We start from the raw sequence: 20,171 nt of genomic DNA on the forward strand, positions 1-20,171 counted from the left end.
GCTCCGGTGCGCGTCTCTGCACCTCGCTCCGGCGGGCGTCTCTGCCCCTTGCTCCGGCGCGCGTCTCTGCACCTCGCTCCGGCGGGCGTCTCTGCCCCTCGCTCCGGTGCGCGTCTCTGCACCTTGCTCCGGCGGGCGTCTCTGCCCCTCGCTCCGGCGCGCGTCTCTGCACCTCGCTCCGGCGGGCGTCTCTGCCCCTCGCTCCGGTGCGCGTCTCTGCACCTCGCTCCGGCGGGCGTCTCTGCCCCTCGCTCCGGCGGGCGTCTCTGCCCCTCGCTCCGGCGGGCTTCTCTGCACCTCGCTCCAGCGTGCGTCTCTGCACCTCGCTCCAGCGGGCCTCCGGCCGTCAGTCCCCAAACCTCTCCCGCTGCTTCTCTCTCACCCGCTCCGTCCGGCTCCCTCCATGATCGGCCTTCCCATGTCCGGTGTCTCTCCAACCAACCTTCCCATGTCCGGTGTCTGTCTCTCCAACCAAACAGCTGCCTTTTTAATCAGCGTCCCAGTCGGCACGCTGCTTGGTTGATTGGGAACACCTGTGCCGTTACTGTGGGCGTGTCCAGGTGTGAGTGGCAATGTGGCCTCCAAACAAAATCAAAAAAAAAAAAACATGCAATACACAAAATTGAAAACAAGAAAACAAGTTCAAAAATAAAGAAAATCCAAAATTAGAAAACATGCAACAACTTAACAAAAAGGCCACATTACCACAAAAATACTCAAATACATTGTTCTTTTAAGATCTTTATTGCGGTTTGAAACATATAATATGAATGTATTTTTTACCAACCGTCTAATGAACTATACACAGTTATTTATTAAAGGCACACTATGCAACATTTTTCAGTTAATTAATGTGTTCCATAACATTATGGATGATTAAATGAGTCATTTCAGGTTGAACAAAGGTATTCTCGGCCGCCCTGGTGGTCTGTGGGGGAAATACTGCACTTGCAACTGCAGGAGCACCGACCCGCACCCACAGGCTCAGAAGTCTCGTGAGAGTCAGTCTTGCTTTACGGCGAGAACTGCTACACCCCCCAGTTAAAAGCATGCTCGTTGCTAGCACAGTGGCAATCTTTGTGCAGTAATGCTACGTTCACGCAGCAAAAGCACGTCTGCTGCTTCATTTTTGCTGCTTGTACCAGTTGCTGCTCTGGCTGCGCGGTGCAAAAGTGTGTCTTAGGCGCATTGGGCGGAGCTTCACTAACCTTTCTCTGCCTTGCAGCTATATTTGCTGTGATCAGTGGGAATAAAGTAGTTTTAATATGTGTTTAAGTGAGAAAATACACCTGAAAACGTAATCAGTGCAGTCAGTTCATTCAGATTATTATCCTGCCTTCAATATTTTTTCTGTCGGAGCCGCTCAGACCCCCACATACCAGGGATGCGCCGAGAGTATGGATCCCTTCATCAGCAGCGGTTCACCGCGGCAGCTGGTAGGTGTTTTTCATCTAAATAATCCAAACTGCATATTCTGCCGGCAGATTTCTGCATTTTAAGTTAATTTAGGCGTCAATAAACTGTTTAAGAGGAGTGATCATCAGCGCTGTGTCTCTCTCCCTGCGTTAAACGCGCCCAACGGCTGCTTCAGCTGCTCAGACGTGCTGCGCCTGGTGCTCAAAACGCGCCGCTGGACCTTTTGCTGCGCCTTGACGCGCGTCAACCATTGACTTTGCATGTAAACTCGCTGCTTCTGTCGCGCCAGCTACGTCCAGTCATTAGTCATTAGTCATTCGCTGCTAAGCTCAAAACAACCGCGCCTGGCTTGATGGACAAACCAGGAGAACAGCTGAGCATATTTACTACAGTGCACTTTTACTTTCGCCCTCTGGGGGTAGCCTCGCTGGAAAATCAACACCGGTTGCATAGTGTACCTTTAACATAGTAATTAAAACTGTCTGCTTTGCTACTGGGTTGTGTTTAAATGGCTCACCATTGAAACCTGCAATGTGTTGCGGTATAAATAAGGTTCAGTCAGTCTTCCTATAATCACGTGTGTTTAGAAGGACACCATTACATCTGCAAATAGACGTCCTAGTCCACAGTAGCATAGGGGGCCACCCAGGTGTCAATGATGGGGCCCCTAAGAGGTTGGGGGCCCTTAAGCAGCTGCAGCCTCTGCTTAGCAATAGTTACGCCATTGCTTCTACTAAAGTAACAAATGTGTTTACTTTTAACACCACGGCTGCAGTTCTACTGTAAGGTGCCTTGGTCAAGGTCAATGAACGCTGTACCTGACATGAAACAACTATACCATCCATAGGGCTTTATGTTATATTATATTAATTAGGCTATTTATGCTTTCCCAAAAAAAAAAAAATAATTCATCATCCCCCTTATTTTTTCTTTTCAACTAGACTACTGATCATAATCATGATTAAGTTTTTTGATTGGTGCAACTTAAAGATATTCGGTGTCCTCCTATTCCTTAAACCTTTCTCCAGTTGATTTCTACAACTTTATATTATTAAACCTTCCATTCCATGAATGTGAAAAACTCATTGCTGACTTCCTCCCACCACAAAGTGCTTTGCATTCAGCGTGGTTATTTTCAGTCGCCTCGGTGTGATAAGAAACGTGGCTTCTACAGTATTGGAGTTTAAACCCCTCTCCCGCGGCGTACCATCACTCACCGGATGAAAGATGGTGCGGACCCACTCCATTTTGGGTTTCCGCGCATGCGCAGCGGCTGTGTTTGTGTGGAATGTTCTGGTGAGCGTGCGGCAGGGCATGTGGATGGTCGTTTGGTGCATGGCGCGTGTTTTGAAGCTGCTTATGGAGAAATGTCTTGGGCCGTGAGTAGTGAGGAAACAGGAAGCGATTCTTGTGGGATGGAAGAGGGAAATAGTGACAATGAAGGTTGGAAGATAGCAACATCAAAAAATGAGAAAAAGCGGAAAAAACAGAGATCAGTTCAAGGGGAATCTAGTTCAGAACAATCCAGTGATGATCATTCCATACATTCCACAGCACAACAAAATGAATTCAAAGTCATATTCAAAGTCGTTAATCAGGCAGACTCTTTTACAAATTGGAATCCGGTTCACTTAACAAAAACCATCAATAAACTTGTCGGAGAAGTCAGAGGTGCCAGAATTCTGTACAGTGGAGACCTGCTAATTAACTGCAGAGACAGCGCCCAGCAAGGCAAAGCAATACGGATCAACAAAATTGACGGGATAAGAGTTCAGTGCAGCCTAATGGAGAACAAAAAGATCAGCAGGGGAGTCATTGGAGGAGTTCCTCTAAAAATTTCTGAAAAAGAGATTCTGGAAAACATAAGCGGTGCAAAAGTAAAAGAAGTAAAACGGTTAAAAACAACAAGAAACGGAGAAAGATCTGACAGTTTATCAGTGCTAATTAAATTTGAGGAAGAGCAATTACCAAGCAAAGTATTCATCGGTTACATAAGCTATAATGTCAAAATCTACAATCCTCCACCATTGAGATGTTTCAAATGCCAAAAATTCGGTCACATTGCAGCAGTTTGTAAAGGGAAACAGAGGTGTGGAAGGTGTGCAGGAGAACATGAGTACGGAAAATGTGGAAAAGAAGCTATAATAAAATGCTGTAATTGTGGTGGAGAACATACTGCTGCCTATCGCGGCTGTGAAGCAAGCAAAAGGTCTGAGGAAATTAAAAAAATGAAATTTGAGCTCGGAATAACCTACGCTGAAGCTGCAAAAAGGATCCCATCTCAGTCAGAAAAACCCAAACCTACAGTTCAACACACGGCAAATTCCAAACCTCTAGAGAATCAAAAAATTGATGAAGACTCACTTATTGTTAAAAAGACAAACTTTGTTCTTTTCATGGTAGAAGTAATTAATTGTACTGCACAGACAACAAAAAAAACGGAAAAAATCAAAATAATAGTGAAGGCTGCAGAAAAATACCTGGACATTAAAGATTTGAACTGGGAGATGGTTGGAAGTATGATGGGAGGACCGATGGGACCATCAGAAACTGGCAGAGTTAAGATGACCTAGAGTAAATTAAAATTATATGGGCAAATGTGATTTAGTATTATGTTGGTTTAAGTTACACAGGTTTTTTTTTTTTTTTTTTTTTTTTTTTTTTTTTTTTTTTTTTGGGTGAATCGTTTTCTGTTTTCTTGCTTTACTCCATATCAGTTGGTGGCGGTAATGCACAATTCACAAGCCTGCCAACCGCCATAAAACCCCATAAGAAGAAGAAGAAGAAGTTCACGAGAGGGTAGTCGGAGAAGGCGCATGCGCTCGGAAGGTTGGTGGGTCGTCCTGTCGGTTGGGCCACGGAAGGACAGAGAGAGGAGGATTGCATGTGGATGGTCGTTTGGTGCATGGCGCGTGTTTTGAAGCTGCTTATGGAGAAATGTCTTGGGCCGTGAGTAGTGAGGAAACAGGAAGCGATTCTTGTGGGATGGAAGAGGGAAATAGTGACAATGAAGGTTGGAAGATAGCAACATCAAAAAATGAGAAAAAGCGGAAAAAACAGAGATCAGTTCAAGGGGAATCTAGTTCAGAACAATCCAGTGATGATCATTCCATACATTCCACAGCACAACAAAATGAATTCAAAGTCATATTCAAAGTCGTTAATCAGGCAGACTCTTTTACAAATTGGAATCCGGTTCACTTAACAAAAACCATCAATAAACTTGTCGGAGAAGTCAGAGGTGCCAGAATTCTGTACAGTGGAGACCTGCTAATTAACTGCAGAGACAGCGCCCAGCAAGGCAAAGCAATACGGATCAACAAAATTGACGGGATAAGAGTTCAGTGCAGCCTAATGGAGAACAAAAAGATCAGCAGGGGAGTCATTGGAGGAGTTCCTCTAAAAATTTCTGAAAAAGAGATTCTGGAAAACATAAGCGGTGCAAAAGTAAAAGAAGTAAAACGGTTAAAAACAACAAGAAACGGAGAAAGATCTGACAGTTTATCAGTGCTAATTAAATTTGAGGAAGAGCAATTACCAAGCAAAGTATTCATCGGTTACATAAGCTATAATGTCAAAATCTACAATCCTCCACCATTGAGATGTTTCAAATGCCAAAAATTCGGTCACATTGCAGCAGTTTGTAAAGGGAAACAGAGGTGTGGAAGGTGTGCAGGAGAACATGAGTACGGAAAATGTGGAAAAGAAGCTATAATAAAATGCTGTAATTGTGGTGGAGAACATACTGCTGCCTATCGCGGCTGTGAAGCAAGCAAAAGGTCTGAGGAAATTAAAAAAATGAAATTTGAGCTCGGAATAACCTACGCTGAAGCTGCAAAAAGGATCCCATCTCAGTCAGAAAAACCCAAACCTACAGTTCAACACACGGCAAATTCCAAACCTCTAGAGAATCAAAAAATTGATGAAGACTCACTTATTGTTAAAAAGACAAATTTTGTTCTTTTCATGGTAGAAGTAATTAATTGTACTGCACAGACAACAAAAAAAACGGAAAAAATCAAAATAATAGTGAAGGCTGCAGAAAAATACCTGGACATTAAAGATTTGAACTGGGAGATGGTTGGAAGTATGATGGGAGGACCGATGGGACCATCAGAAACTGGCAGAGTTAAGATGACCTAGAGTAAATTAAAATTATATGGGCAAATGTGATTTAGTATTATGTTGGTTTAAGTTACACAGGTTTTTTTTTTTTTTTTTTTTTTTTTTTTTTTTTTTTTTTTTTTTTTTTTTTTTTTTTTTTTTTTTTTGGGTGAATCGTTTTCTGTTTTCTTGCTTTACTCCATATCAGTTGGTGGCGGTAATGCACAATTCACAAGCCTGCCAACCGCCATAAAACCCCATAAGAAGAAGAAGAAGAAGAAGAAGTTCACGGCCACAGTGAGCAGGCGGAACCGCAGCGGACGCAGCAACTGGAACAACGACGAGGGAGCTAGCGGCCCTTTGGCTGAGCCTTTCTGGATTCCGGGTGAAACAAACTTAAGGTGCTAAAATGACAAGTAAGTAAAGATACATATATATTTTTTAAACACTTGCGGTTTTTGTTCCACAACAAACGACCTGGGCTCCATTTCAGAAAATAGACGGAGCCCTACTCGGTGTATTTACCGTCCTGCCATTGATAATCAGCCCTGGGATTTTGTTTATTAACCAAACCCCATATCGCCCTGTTTTTAGTAGTTTTAGTTGGTTAAATATGGTGTATCTTTAGAGTGTCTGCTAAACGGGTGTTACATAACAGGCGTCTGCGGGTCTGTTCCGGTTGTTAGTCTAAGCCCTTTCATACTGAAAAAACAGCTTTCGTTTGACTTTCTTGCTTATTTAAGCCATAAGTAAAATGCATAATGGGGGTGAGATTAAAGCGATGAATGGTGATCGTTATTATTTTTTTTTATATTGGTTTGTAAGTGTTTTTACCATCAATAATAACCCCCTGGGCTGCGACAAAGCGCTGGTTGATATTTTCCATTCCCTGCAGCTGCTCCACAGCGCCGCTCTGCCACGTCGGCTGCTTTAACTTCAAGCATTCACATTTATTTTGTTTACCTTTGTTTTCTTTGCATTTTATGGTTTTTCTTTAAAGCTCATTTATTGCGATTTTTAAAAGCATTGTATAAAGTTTTTTCTCTGTGCTCTGAGGATCTTTCTGAGGTGTCTTTGCTGTGTTTTCTGTCCCTTAGGAGGGAACCAGCGGGAGCTTGCCCGCCAGAAGCATGCCAAGAAGCAGACCGAACAGTGCAAAGGCAAACGGAATGAGGACGGACTGTCTGCTGCTGCTAGAAAACAACGGTGGGTGCTAATACTTCTGTCCTATAAAACGATGCAGTGATGCACTGAACTCTTATTACAGTTGATATGAGGCTTTTCCACCAGAAAGGAACACAGTTCAGATCATTCCCCACCTCTGAGCCACAGGATTGAAGTCAATCTAACCTGTTTGGGTGTTGATGTAGACATTTTCTTAAATATAATCTGATTAATCCATATTATGAGGAACTCTCAGCTGATTAAGGCTATGTTCACACAGCAGCCTAGAGTGGCCCAAATGGGACCTGTATCTGATCTTTTCATGGCAGTCTGAACAACACAGTTCCAATGCGACCTAGGCCGCTTGGCTCTGTGGGCCTGAATCCGATACAAATCTGATCTTTTCAAATGTGACCTGTGTTTGAACGGCCGGGTCGCATTCCTCCGACCTGGACGCCATTAATACCCGACAAAGGTCACTATTCGTGGTCTTGCTATGAAGAAGCGGCAAGAAAAACAACAACTATGGCGGACGATGATGCGGAGAGCAGTATTTATATTTATGAGCAATTTTAATGTTTAACCATCTTGAAAAGATTGCTTTTATGGTTGTGAAAGACCGGTAGATGCACCACGTCACTACCATCCATGTTTACTTCTGTAAACACAGAGCACACTGGCCTGTGATGTCATTGCGTCCTCTACTGCAGGGGTCCCCAACCACCGGGCCGCGGACTGGTACCAGTCCGTGGGTCATTTGGTACTGGGCCGCACAGAAAAAAGTCTATATATATATATATACATATAATTTATCGACGAGTCTGAGTGATGTTTTATTTTGAAAATTATAAAAAATTGTGGTATTCGCTCCCAATTACATCAGTCGGTGCATCTGTGCCTCTCGACACAGGTTAATTCTCGTCCTCTCGATAACATCCTATCTTTGTGAAGCGGGATTTTCTGCGGTTACAGCGACCAAAACAAAGCTACGGAGCAGACTGGACATCAGGAGCACACTTCGTCTGTCATTGTCTCCGATTACGCCTAGATGGGACCGGCTTGTTGTTTTATTTTTATGCTGTTTGTATTTGATTTTATGCCAGTCGTATCATTTTACCCTCGGCCGGTCCGTGAAAATATTGTCTGACATATAGCGGTCCGTGGTTGGGGACCGCCGCTCTACTGCACATGCGAGACACTTGCGTTGCATTACTGCAGTTCACACTGGAGATCACATACAGGTCGCATATATTTGGAAATGTGATTGGCAACGCAAAAAAATCAGATTTCACCAAAAAAAAAAATCAGAATTGAGCATCAAGGCCTGCAGTTTGAACGTAGCCGTAGTCTGTACGGTGGTTTGTGCAAAATTTTAAAGCACAAAACTTTGATTTTGGTCAGAACTCATAACTGTATTCTATTGTTTCCTAAATTCAACTTTTTTTTTTTTTATTACTTTTTATGTTCGCAAATCACTGGGAAGAATTAGTTTTTTCGTATGTGGAAGTGCTGCGTAAAACATTTGTGTAAAATCACTTTAAACATCAGTGATGCATTCTTCAGGATTTTGCTGACCAATGCTGATTTTCAGTTTTTCCTGAGCAGCTCTTTAGATTCTATTTGTTTCTCAGGCTAAAATAACGTGCTGCAGATTGTTTGATTAAAATAATCGTTTTATAATTTAGTTTTTAGTATTTGGCCTGACGGTTATTTATAAGAACTGATCGAGGTGAAATTGCCCATTTCTAATCTCTGCTTAGAGTGGTGCATCAATAAATCACTGAAAGAATCGAGGGCCTGTCAAAGTTTCCCACTAAGCTGTAGAAGATGTCTGTTTTTAAACTGGTTTCTTTTGGTCTCCGAAATCCACAATTAAAAACATATTCGGTTAACAAGAACTGAAATGATGTGCATTGACATTTAAATGGTATTTTATAACTCTTAACTCTTTATTTGAATGATAATATCTGAATTAAATCTACTGAAACTGTTTAGATATGTTTGTTCCTTGTGATCAATTTTGCTTATAACGGGGCATAGATACAATCCTTCTCTGGTCACTATTCTAAGATTAAAACTCTGATCCTATATTGTCAAAGGTCATGTTGGTAAAATTATTCATGCCTTCCAGTTGACTTATTAACCCTGACTAACTGAAACTGTCTTCACTCTCTCAGGGACGCTGAAATCATGCAGCAGAAGCAGAAAAAAGCAAACGAATCAGGAAAAGGAAAGACCAAGTGAAACATGAGATGGACGAAGAGTTCAGCTCAGTTTTTTTCTTTTTTTTAAGATCGTCACTTGTTCTGAATTCTTTCCTGATATTTATAAGAATGGATCTATCAGTTTTGTCTCGACTCAAGAATCCAGCATTCACCAACCTCCCTGTGGCAAATGACTGCTTGTTGGATTTGTTTTTAAATGGTTAAACTATGAATGGGTTAGACCTTACTCCGGTGCTGCGTGCAGAGCACCATCAGTGGTGTAAGCAGGATGAAGTGGAACCTCGATGTAAAGCATCAGTGTAACAGTTGTGTATTTTTGTACAAAAAGTGTCCCTTTCTGGTTTCAAATAAAGTGTATCTTTTTAGTTCATGCTTGCTTATTCTAAATGTTTGTGGTTGGAGTTTGTGCACCGCTTGCTGCTACACATCTTTACATTTGGTTGATTAATGTCTTCTTCTTTTACAATTGGAGTTTTTTGATATCAGATGCATTTAGAATAATCTAACTCTCCTTTGCAACATGTAGTGAACATTTATGGGTTTCTGCCTTTGTTTCCCTGTGATAAACAGTATACTTGTTATTCAATAACTACTGGATATAGGTAACAGCCTCCCCCTGGCCCTGCAGGTTGATGTATGCTTTCAAGGGGGAGCTTAGTAACTCCATTATAAGTGATTTCATTAAGTGCACCAACATTATACTGAGGGGCTTTACAATAAGCAGAGGACTTGCAACCTACTAAAACAGTTTATTGCCCAATCATAACCTCCAAGCCATGACTTTTCCATAAATTAACACATTAAGGACCTAAATGTTCCAGAAAACCCACTTGAAGGTTTTGTGGGCTGATGAAAAGATCATCCAGGAGGAGTGATTCCTGCAAAATGAATGACTCCAACTGCTTTTTTGTATAAGAAAATCCATTTTGGTCTTCTTTTAGGTTGAAAACACTATTTAAGCTGTGGCACGTAAAAAATGCATCTTTCAAGAAGTCTACATTGGAAAAAGTCGAAATCTAAAATAATTTTTTTCTTAAAATAAGTATTTGTTCTTGGATTGAGGAGGTAAAAGAGACATCATTGCATTGTCTTATTTCAACTGCATATTATCCAATTATCACTAGAGAAAATTCTAATTCCATTGGCAAACTATCTAATTTACCTACTCAAATTAAGGGTAAACACACTTAATTTATGTCATTTTACTTATTTTTAGATAAAGATCTGAAAAATGAAAGAATAACATGAAAACCTTTCCGATCTAGAACCCTTGGAGACCCTGTCTTGAGGGCTGGGGTTGCTGCTGCACATGAGGCTGATGATCAATACATTAAGAAACTGGCAAACACAGGATGATGACAGTAATCCGAAAGAAGGGAGAGTCATTTTACTTTGACAGTTTTAATTCAATAAGTTGTTTATTTTACTTAATCTTCTTTTACCAGTTAAAACAATCTTCATGTAGCAATCATCCGACTAAATAGATCAGTATCAGCAAGATAAAGAACAAAAAGCATACATTTTAAATTAGGAACAAATAGATGTAGATACATTTAAGGCCATTACCTGGGGTCCATGGTGGGCCCCAGGGGCAATACTAAGATCAGAGGTTTAGGGGTGCTGAGAACCTGGCAGCTTTAATCTTTAAACATACATTTTCTATGTTTTTGAACCTTGCTCAGTGCATTTTTACCAATAACTGATTCACCAACACATCGTATTATCTGAGACTTAAATGTTTAGTGTCTTCTAGGACGTGCCATACTGAAACTTCACTAGTACACCTTTTTTTCTCTCAGCTATTTTATTGTCATTACATTGTCACACATACCGAGCAATGAAATTAACTCTCATTATTTAACCCATCCCCTTGAGGAGCAGTGGGCTGCCATTGTGCGGCGCCCGGTGAGCAGTGTGGGGTTAAGGATTTTTGCTCAGAGACCCAGAGAGGCATTCTGTGGGAGTGGTACTCAAACTCAGAACCTCTGAATTTTAAGCTCGATGCCCTAACCACTTGTCCACCACTATTACGACTGGCAATCCTAAAATGAATTCTATTTAATAAGGTAAATATATATTTGTGCTTGAAGGTTTAGACACTGCAGATAAAGCAAAGGATACATTCACAAATGTTATTCTAATGACAAGAAACTGGAAAAAAAAATTATAAAATACAAAATTATGATTTGATAGATTGAAATATTGATTTTGAATTGTGAATTTAAAACTAATAATGATTATCCCAGACACATTAGGGGCACCTTGCTCATGAACATTTAACCAACAAACCATAAAAATGTTCTAACTGAACATTTCAGAAAACGTCCGATTCCAGTGATTCACTCAAAGTGTTGCTCAACATTTTAGTTTAACAGTATGATTAATAGTAAATTAATAATACGATTTTCATTGAATATACTTTTTATATAATATTTTTCTCATCCAAGTACTGTATAGTTTTTACAAAGTTTCATATTTCGTTTGTTTTAGTTTTACTTTCTTCATTTAGAAAGATCATACAATATAAAATAAAACAACCCATATTTCTGGGGTGCTATGATTCAATTTAAGGGAGCTTCAGCACCCCCAAATATGGTCTGAAAACACCTATGATGGGACCTCTTCTTTTTCATGACTGAACAGAAAAACAAAACAAAAAAACAAGCAATAGTTTGATATATTAAGTGAGCCATAGAACCAAACGGCAAATTGCAGCGTTTTAAATATAGCAGATGAAACTGGGATTCTACTTTATTACAACCGAGGCTAGAAGTGCATCAATTTAATTTTTGGATCATTGCTAAAATAGAACTTTACGGGTAGAAATGGAATAGGTCTAATCAAGTTTCAGTGCTTATTACCATTATTATCTTAGAATGTATTTAGGATGATGTCTTCCCAGCAGGGGCCCTAACAAGTACCAGGACCAGTCCTTTAATTGGGCACTGGCCCCTGTCTCAATCCGCCCACGCATGAGGCTTACTGAGAATGAAATTAATGTGGAAAAGAAGAAAGCATGATAATAACAACAGCAGAAAACATTGATTAATAAAAACACTTTTACAAATAGTGTTTCCATTAGTATTTCAAAATATAAGTTAAGCGTTTCAGGGGCCTACAGGCAGAAAAACACAAGCTTATTAAAGTTTAAGTGTAATTAATGTGCAGTTCAATCAACATGTCACAGCAAAGCTTGGAAAACCAATCATCTGGTTAGCATCAAACTGGATCTAATCAGGTCACTAGTTTTCCTGGAACATGAATGAAGATGTGAGGCGTTGGTCATTGAGGCGGAGTACCTGAAACTGGCCATGACTCAATCAGAGAGGTATCTATGGGCGGGGGGGCCAGGTGACATTGTTTGTGAATGATGCATTCAAAGACAGTGTTGTCATGCCTTAAGAAGAGAGTGAGGAAAAAAAAGACGAGCCATTCATCAGCCTTCATCATCATGGACACAGGGACGTACACAGATAGGCACTAGGTGGCGCTAGAGCACCTGCTCTTTACCCCTCTGGACTTTTTTTAGTCTTTGGCCCAAAATACCATTTATGGATTTAAAAGCATAGATTTTTGTAACTTTGCTCCATGAGACAGGTAGCACCACCTCCATAGAGCGTTGCCCTGGTGATGGGCCAGCTAACCATCCAGGTGCCTAAATAAGCGTATTTACCTCCTTCACCAAATGGTTAGTTTATAGCATTAAATCTTTAATGGCCTCTATCAGGAGCCAAGGAATGGTTTGAAATGAAATATTGATTTGAGTAGAAAAAATATATAATTTAAAGCATCCCATAGATTAATAATTAGTAATTATTGATTGGCTGTAATGGTCCCAGTCAGGGAATCCCTGGTGTCATTTTTTTGACCTTTTTATGACAACTACAGCACGCAGGTTACCTTTTGCTGTTAAACAGTTCATTTTAAAGCAAACATGTTCAAAAACATGTTGTTTTATGTTCATAGTTCATACAAAATAACTTTTAGAAAAGTGGGGCGTTTAGATTAAGCTACATTTCAATTTCTGTAAATATCTTGGACTTCAAACATTTTCTGAAAATAACTATTTGTCCCTAATCTGAACAGGGAAATGATCTGTCATTGCAATGAGAGTTTTTAACCTTAAAAAAAGTGTATTACATATTATACACATATTATGCACTTGAAATAAGATCGTTTAAGGTCTTTTTTTATTTTTTTATTAAATATTTTATGTGTACGTCTTAATTCATCTGCAGATTGTCATAAATACCCAATAAACTTTATATGATATTGTGTAATCCTGGGCTTTATATTAGTGGATTTTAAATTGTTATTTGTTTAAGTGACACCAATGTGGCACATCTACCTATGGACTGCAGAAGATCTTTAACATCAGCATGAGTCGGTGTTTGGCTGTTGGTGTCTCCATGAGACGCATAAGGTGCCCTTTTTCAAACTGAGCCCTTCCCCCCCAAAATGTCTGTTTACGGCACTGCAGACACCTATACCATGTTGCCCTACCAAGCACGGTAGTGAAGGAGTGATTATATGGGCTTGTTTTGCAGCCACATAACCTCATCAGAACGTAATCATGAATTTAATAATAAAAGATCATGTCATGATCAAAAATTAATATGTTTGCCATGATTTAATGAATTTAATCAGTAAAAAAATAAAAATAATTTCATCCCGATCACTGAGTGTGGCCATTTTTACCCCATTCCTGATCCTCCACAATCGGGTTCATTGTTGGATTGCCAACTTGGAGAGGGAGGATTTGCCATAGAACTTCTGGCCAGAGAAAAAACACCTAATATGTAGCCAACATTTTGGAAAAAGAATTTTTAAGATGACTTGGATAATAGCGCGTTGTGACAAACACCAGATACAGCGCTGGGACTTGATCAACAGCAGATACGGTACCGTGACATCACCAACCAGTAGGTGGCAGTAGTGCTCTTTGACAAACATGGATGCCTCCAGTAAAGCACATTCAAATGAGCCTCATCATTTATTGAACAGTATGTAATAATTTCATATTTAAAGTACTTCAGAAGTTTGAATTCTGAATATGACCAGACATTTCCTTAAAAGGTTAAGTAGGAAACCTGCCCACTAGGTGGAGACAAACACTGCAGTACAGTTTTAAAAACAGTTTAAAACATGCTGGGGGGATTTCTAATTCTTTTGCAAGAGCCAACCATTAATTCTGCACACTGACAATAAAAATCTGCATTATTGACAGGTACAGACTAATTCAGTAAAGATGAGCTCTTAGCACAGCAGGAAATCACGATTAAAGCATCATGTTTACTCCATCATAGAGCTCAGAGAAAGAATAAGCAATGTTCCTACTTCAGCACATTGGTGCCCTTCATTCTCAGATTACAGAGTGACAAATGCATCTCTCTCCACTTTAAAGTTGCAAGAGGAGGTGAGGATCTGAATAGTGATGAGAGACAAAATGCAGCATCAGCCAGTTGTGTGAATGTGAGAAAAGTCTAATCTTATCCTCCATCATCCACTGCACTCTGCTCAGCGCTTTGCATAAGATCACATTTAAATTCAAGCATTAGGACGACAAGCAGCAGCATGTGGGTTCTGGCCTAGCATGTTTTTTTTTTTTTTTTTTTTACATTACAGATCAAGCAAGAAGCTCAGTGATTAAGAGAGGTGCATACTGTAAAGTGTAAAGAAAAGCTGTCATCAGTGTGATTATAATTATGCACAAACACTACTCTAATCAAGCTATTAGGTTCTCTCATTTATTTTTCTCCCCTTATAATGTTTTTGATGTTACATTATCTAATATCAGATAGCCAGAAATATCAGTTAGTGTCGTCTAATTTAGGAAATCCTCCTGTTAATACACTTAGTGATGGGTCCAGTAACACCGATGCATCATGCATGCATGAAGCCCATAGAGCAAAACACTGTATTGGTGTTGTTTCTAGAAAATCATGTGATTGATACAGGAGTTGTTTCTAACTGATTGACTCACTAAACTATGTTTAAAATGTATCTGTCCACATGATGCATCTGCTGAAAAAAAGTCTAATCTTTTGCAGTTTATCATTAAAATTATAAATAATTTTGGAGCAGCCTAAAAGGAATAGGAACGTTTCAGCTGTTGTGATTTTATTTTAATTTTCTTGTTGTGTCATCCTTTTCCTCTCAGTTATCACTCAACTTATCTGAATTAAAGTTAATTTCGAATCTTAGCTTATTTACGGTTTTTACTGTACTTATTATTTTAAAAATATGATTTCAAATCCTAATCCATGAGCATCCTCATTCACATTTATTGGCTGCATCTAAAAATATCAAATGTATTTTCAACTTAAACATAGACATGAAATAATGCAAAAGGACCAATAATAACTTAAAGCTACAGTGTGTAATAATTACAGGGATATACAGTCAGAAATGTAATATATTATACATAACTATGTTATTTATCATCATCTACGAGCTCAGCCTCTTAACCTTAATATTTGCGTTGCCTTAGAATTCGTTGTTTATATTTACATAGGAGCGGGTCTCGCAGCCATGGAGGCAGACATCTTTGCGCTACGGCAGCGCAGAGCCAACAAACTAGCCATTGCGAGATCGCCAAAACGTCACAACGATGTAGAAAAAATAACGGGTATATTTATTATCTTAAATCTACATGAAATCTATACCCTACACAGACTAATGAAATACTACCTGTAAAATTATCTATGTAAACAAACCTCATCACTTGAGAAGGTAGGTGATGCAGACTTCGTGGAAGACATTTTGTCCCGTAACGCTCGCCGTACTGTTGGGGGGGAGAAGCGGTGGGGGGGAGATGTTCATGTTGCTGCAGTCTGCAGTCTGACCGCTAGATGTCGCTAAAAGTTACACACTGTAGCTTTAAATTATTGTATTAGGCAGAGGGGGGCAATACTAGGCAGTTGCCTAGTATTGCCCCAAGTTCCTGTGGGCCCCATACAACTCTTTACATGTATGGTTAATACAATCATTCCTTATTTGTGCACATTAATTATGTTTTTGATAAAAATATGATATAATAGTATTATAATATTAAGTGTGTCTTTGTATTTCATCCAAATGAAAAAAGGAGAACAGATAAGCAGATTATGGCTTGTCTACAGTGAAAAGAAGGACTGGGTTATTTACTTTTTCCATTGCCTTTTTGGAAATACAGAAAGGAGCAATCAGCTAATTGAGCTTAGTGCTTGGATAAAATCTTTCATTCCTTTTGAGACAGCATGAAAAGTCAGCTGAGTACAAAACATAGAGAGGAAAACAACAAGGAAAGGGACAAGAAGAGAGCGATAAAAACTTCTATTGTATTAAAATTTCTGTATTTGTAAAATTGGTCTGTTCTATGTGTTGTTTTTTTCAATTCAGAGGGCCCCATGCCTTTACCTAGGGCCCCAAATTTCCTAAATACTCCCCTGGTAGAAGGTCATCAAATCAATTGTTTAGTCAGTCCAATAAACTGCCTGTAGTGTCTTTAAATGTCCAGCAGGTGTCAGTATTTTGTTACACAGTATCAACACAGCATCAATACAGTTTGGCAATGAGCCTGAAAGCTTCAGGATGCCTCATTAACCGATCACTAAATAAACTAAAACCTTCAAACTAACAAAAAAACACATCTTGTCTGGATGTAGAGTCTTTATGCTTTAACATTAGCTTTAACTAGAGGGTATTCAAACCTGGACCCACTGTACAGAATGCTTGGGGTGTTCCCTTTTCTCAACAAACTGCCTTAAATGAATGTGTGATTAACAGGCCGTTTCTATAAGAATTCAGGATTCTTATAGAATCATGTTTGCAATCATGTTGGCACCGTCCTCGGGGGGCCTGTCCTGTTGGCCTTCTGGTCCGGGTGGCCGAGACCAGCCCTTCTGCTCTACATACCAAGATCTAGAACCACACATGGGGAAGCAGGGCGTAGTTCTTATTCTTCACTAATCTAGAAAAAAACTCCTGGAAAACTATAAAAGTGCAGAAACCCTAAGTTGCTTTAAATCAATGTCAGAAAACATATTTATTTATAGGGGCCTTTGACTGCGCTATCTAAATATTATTGATTTAAATCTGCAGATCAACTTTTTTCATTTTCTTATTAATTTTCTATAATTACCAATTCAGTCATTTATTTGTGTTGCTTTGAATTATTCATATTTTTAATAATTATCTCTTTGCTCCTGCGGCATACTTTTTCTTATGTTTTCATATTGCTGTTTTTCATGTACAGGGGCCTGTTTCAGAAAGGAGGTTAAGTGAAAACTCTGAGTTTGTTAACCCTGAAATGAGGGAAACTCTGGGTTTTCTGTTTCAGAAAGGGAGGTAAGTTAAACCTGAGAAAGCAGAGTAAGTCAAGCCCGTTTCTGAAAGAGAGGTAACTTATACTCAGAGTCAGTTACCATGGCAATTTACTCTGTGAACCTAACCTGGTCGGGAGCAGGTTTTCTTCAGAAAATCCAGAGTTTATTTTGGTCTCCTCCCCTTTTTTAAAGAGGAAGTGGTGTTTAAACACCTCATTGATTCTTTGGGGACATACAATATTCATTGCACACATTTCAGTCACGTAGAGCGCATCAAAGGGAATGAAATGGCATGTCCTTTTATGGATGATCCTGTTTGTAAAGCCAGGTAGCTACTCTACTCCCATGATGTGCTCAAGGCTTACCTGCTTGAAGTATATTTTTATATTTCATTTTCAGCTGCTGCCATGTTCTTTTGATGCCTGCAGGATTGCACCTATCCATGAAAACTAAATTAGGTTTAATAAAATACTGTTCTTCCAGTTTCACCTCTGATATTATAACAGTTGGGTAAGTTACTCTAAAATGGTTCTTAATTACTAACTACAAATTTTATCTTCAACAAGTCTAATTAGATTAATGTAATAATTACTGTCTCTAGAAAGTATTGGTCTACTTACTAATTTGTTTTACTTACTTATTAATTACTTTCTAAATCCCAAATCAACCTCAACCACTTGAACAATACAAGGAGAGACAAGAAACTGCACTTCTAATGCTTTCAAATAAACAATATTCAATTGCATGAATTCATCTTAAATTGACCAAAGTGTGTAACTAGAGGGAGAAAGTTCAAATCAAAATATACCTTTTAAAAATTTGATATTAAATCCACTATTTTTTTTATAGTCTTTAATTTAATTACAGTATTTATATGACTTAAGTAACATAATTCATTACACCCAACACTGTATAAAAGTAATTAAAATGTAAACTTACGCATTGACTCTAGCAGCTATTTTCACCCAAGCTAACTCTCTCTCCTTCGCCGCTGCAGCCGTGTTGCTTTTTTTTTTTAAATACATGTTCAAATTCTGCATATGCTTGCATAAGCACATCCAGTTCTGCTGGTGAGAAATATGCACACCTTTTTTTGTCTGACGCTGTTGCCATGGTGACTCGTAATATCTGTGCTCCATTGATAATGGCTTTTTATAGTTGTGGTGCACGTGCTTAACTCAGAGTCAGTCAATTTAGAGTTGATTGAACTAACTAATTTCAGCTGTTCTGAAATCCAAAACTCAGAGTTTCCAATCTCAGGATAAGTCAACTCAGAGTTCAAGTTTTAACTCAGAGTTGGTTGAACTTCCTTATTGAAACAGGCCCCAGCACTTTGATTCATCTTGGTTCTGAAATGTGCTTTAAAAATAAACTTTCTTTGCATTGGTATAATATTCCTGTATGAATGTCTTTATGAATTTGGTTAATTCGTTCTTATATCCTTTGTATCCATTACCTTTAATTTTTCTTATATATATATATATATATATATATATATATATACACACATATACACACGTATATATATATTTTTTTTCATACATACATCTCTACATCAATTCATACATACGGCGTAAAGAGTGGTGCTCCTATTGGATCTGGTGATTTTTGGATTAAGACTCAAGCTGTACACTGTAAACTATTAACTCTTCAGTACATTTATGTTTTCATTATGTGCTTTAAGCACATTTATAATTTTTTCCCTGTCTGTCATTGCACTTTCTCTAAGTTATGCAAAGAAGACTGTATACGTAGCAAGATTAGGCCTCCAAAGATAGATATTTATATGGAAAAAATTAGTGATTTAAAGCATCAAAGCAGCAACTGCTGCAGTGACGTTTGAAAGATGCAGGAGACATATTGGATTTTTAGGTGCAAAATTTCTATACTCCTCTTAATTCAAAGATTTTTCAGGAACAGGAAGTCCAGAACAAAAATAAGATGCATGCTTGTTCCTGCAATGAGGCATGCTTAAAATAGAATAAATAAAATTAATAATACATTCTGATCATATCCCCTTACTATACCAACTAGTTTTTATGTAGCAAATCAATACAAAAATGAATGTTTTAGAACCTAGATCTTAATTTAAGTTTAACACATAAAAAGGCTCACTTTATTATTATCATTATGTTTTTTATACCTTATTCAGATACAAGACATTTCCAAAGTAAAAGTATATTTAATAATTCCCAGAATAAAACAGCCCAACATCCATGTTAAAACAAGTAATTTTATTCATTTATCTTAAAAAAATTGAAATAAAGTGCCTTTTATGTACAATAAAAACAACAATCACAATCTCAATTATACAAAAAAATACAGTTCACAAATTTGTACAGTTTAAAAAAAAAAAATCATGCAGGCAAGACCACATTTGTCTAGCAACTATTCAGTCAACTAAGCTTATGGTGTTCAGTATGCTGAGCCAATGCTTTGTCTCATCGTTGAGGATTCGGATTTGTGCTTTGCAACCTACTGCTATACTACATCATGCAGCACAAAGGATCCAGTGCTCTTCTAGTGGTATTATTTTATACTTCTGACCTTTTGAGGTGAATCCTGGAAATATGGAGTCAGAAATAACCTGCATTTGAGGAAAATAGACTGCTGTAGATGTTCTATGAATAGATAACTGGCTACATTCAAGTCCAGTACAGTATGTTTGATTACTGAGGAGCTGTGGTTTGCACGTCAATAAATATGCACATTGATGACACAGGATTTATCATATAGGATACGATCACCCAGTTAAGTTGAACAGTTCTGTATTTGTAGCTCCTTGTAATATCGGTTAAAGAAGTGTATAATAAAAACATCAACTGCTAAAGATGCTGCTGATTGGGTTTGCGTACGTTTTGTTTAAATGATCCAAGGCTGCAGGATGGAGCAGTTTTCATTGCTGTTTATAGGCTAACTAAAAAGCGTGGTGGTGATGACGTAAATCTACAACTGA

The 20,171-nt window shown here is 38.6% G+C and overlaps 1 protein-coding gene across 1 annotated transcript; it reads left to right on the forward strand.

The window, feature by feature from the left end:
- The first annotated feature begins 5,806 nt into the window (after positions 1–5,806).
- On the forward strand, positions 5,807–9,281 carry LOC119775288 (small EDRK-rich factor 2-like). Its single transcript, XM_038273215.1, has 3 exons — positions 5,807–5,936; positions 6,618–6,726; positions 8,862–9,281. The coding sequence occupies exons 1-3, from the start codon at positions 5,930–5,932 to the stop codon at positions 8,926–8,928; spliced, it is 183 nt and encodes a 60-aa protein (XP_038129143.1). The 5' UTR covers positions 5,807–5,929; the 3' UTR covers positions 8,929–9,281.
- Positions 9,282–20,171: the final 10,890 nt, after the last annotated feature.

The sequence above is a fragment of the Cyprinodon tularosa genome, unplaced genomic scaffold (assembly GCF_016077235.1).
Source record: "Cyprinodon tularosa strain WSP-4 unplaced genomic scaffold, ASM1607723v1 ctg861, whole genome shotgun sequence".
Taxonomy (NCBI): domain Eukaryota; kingdom Metazoa; phylum Chordata; class Actinopteri; order Cyprinodontiformes; family Cyprinodontidae; genus Cyprinodon; species Cyprinodon tularosa.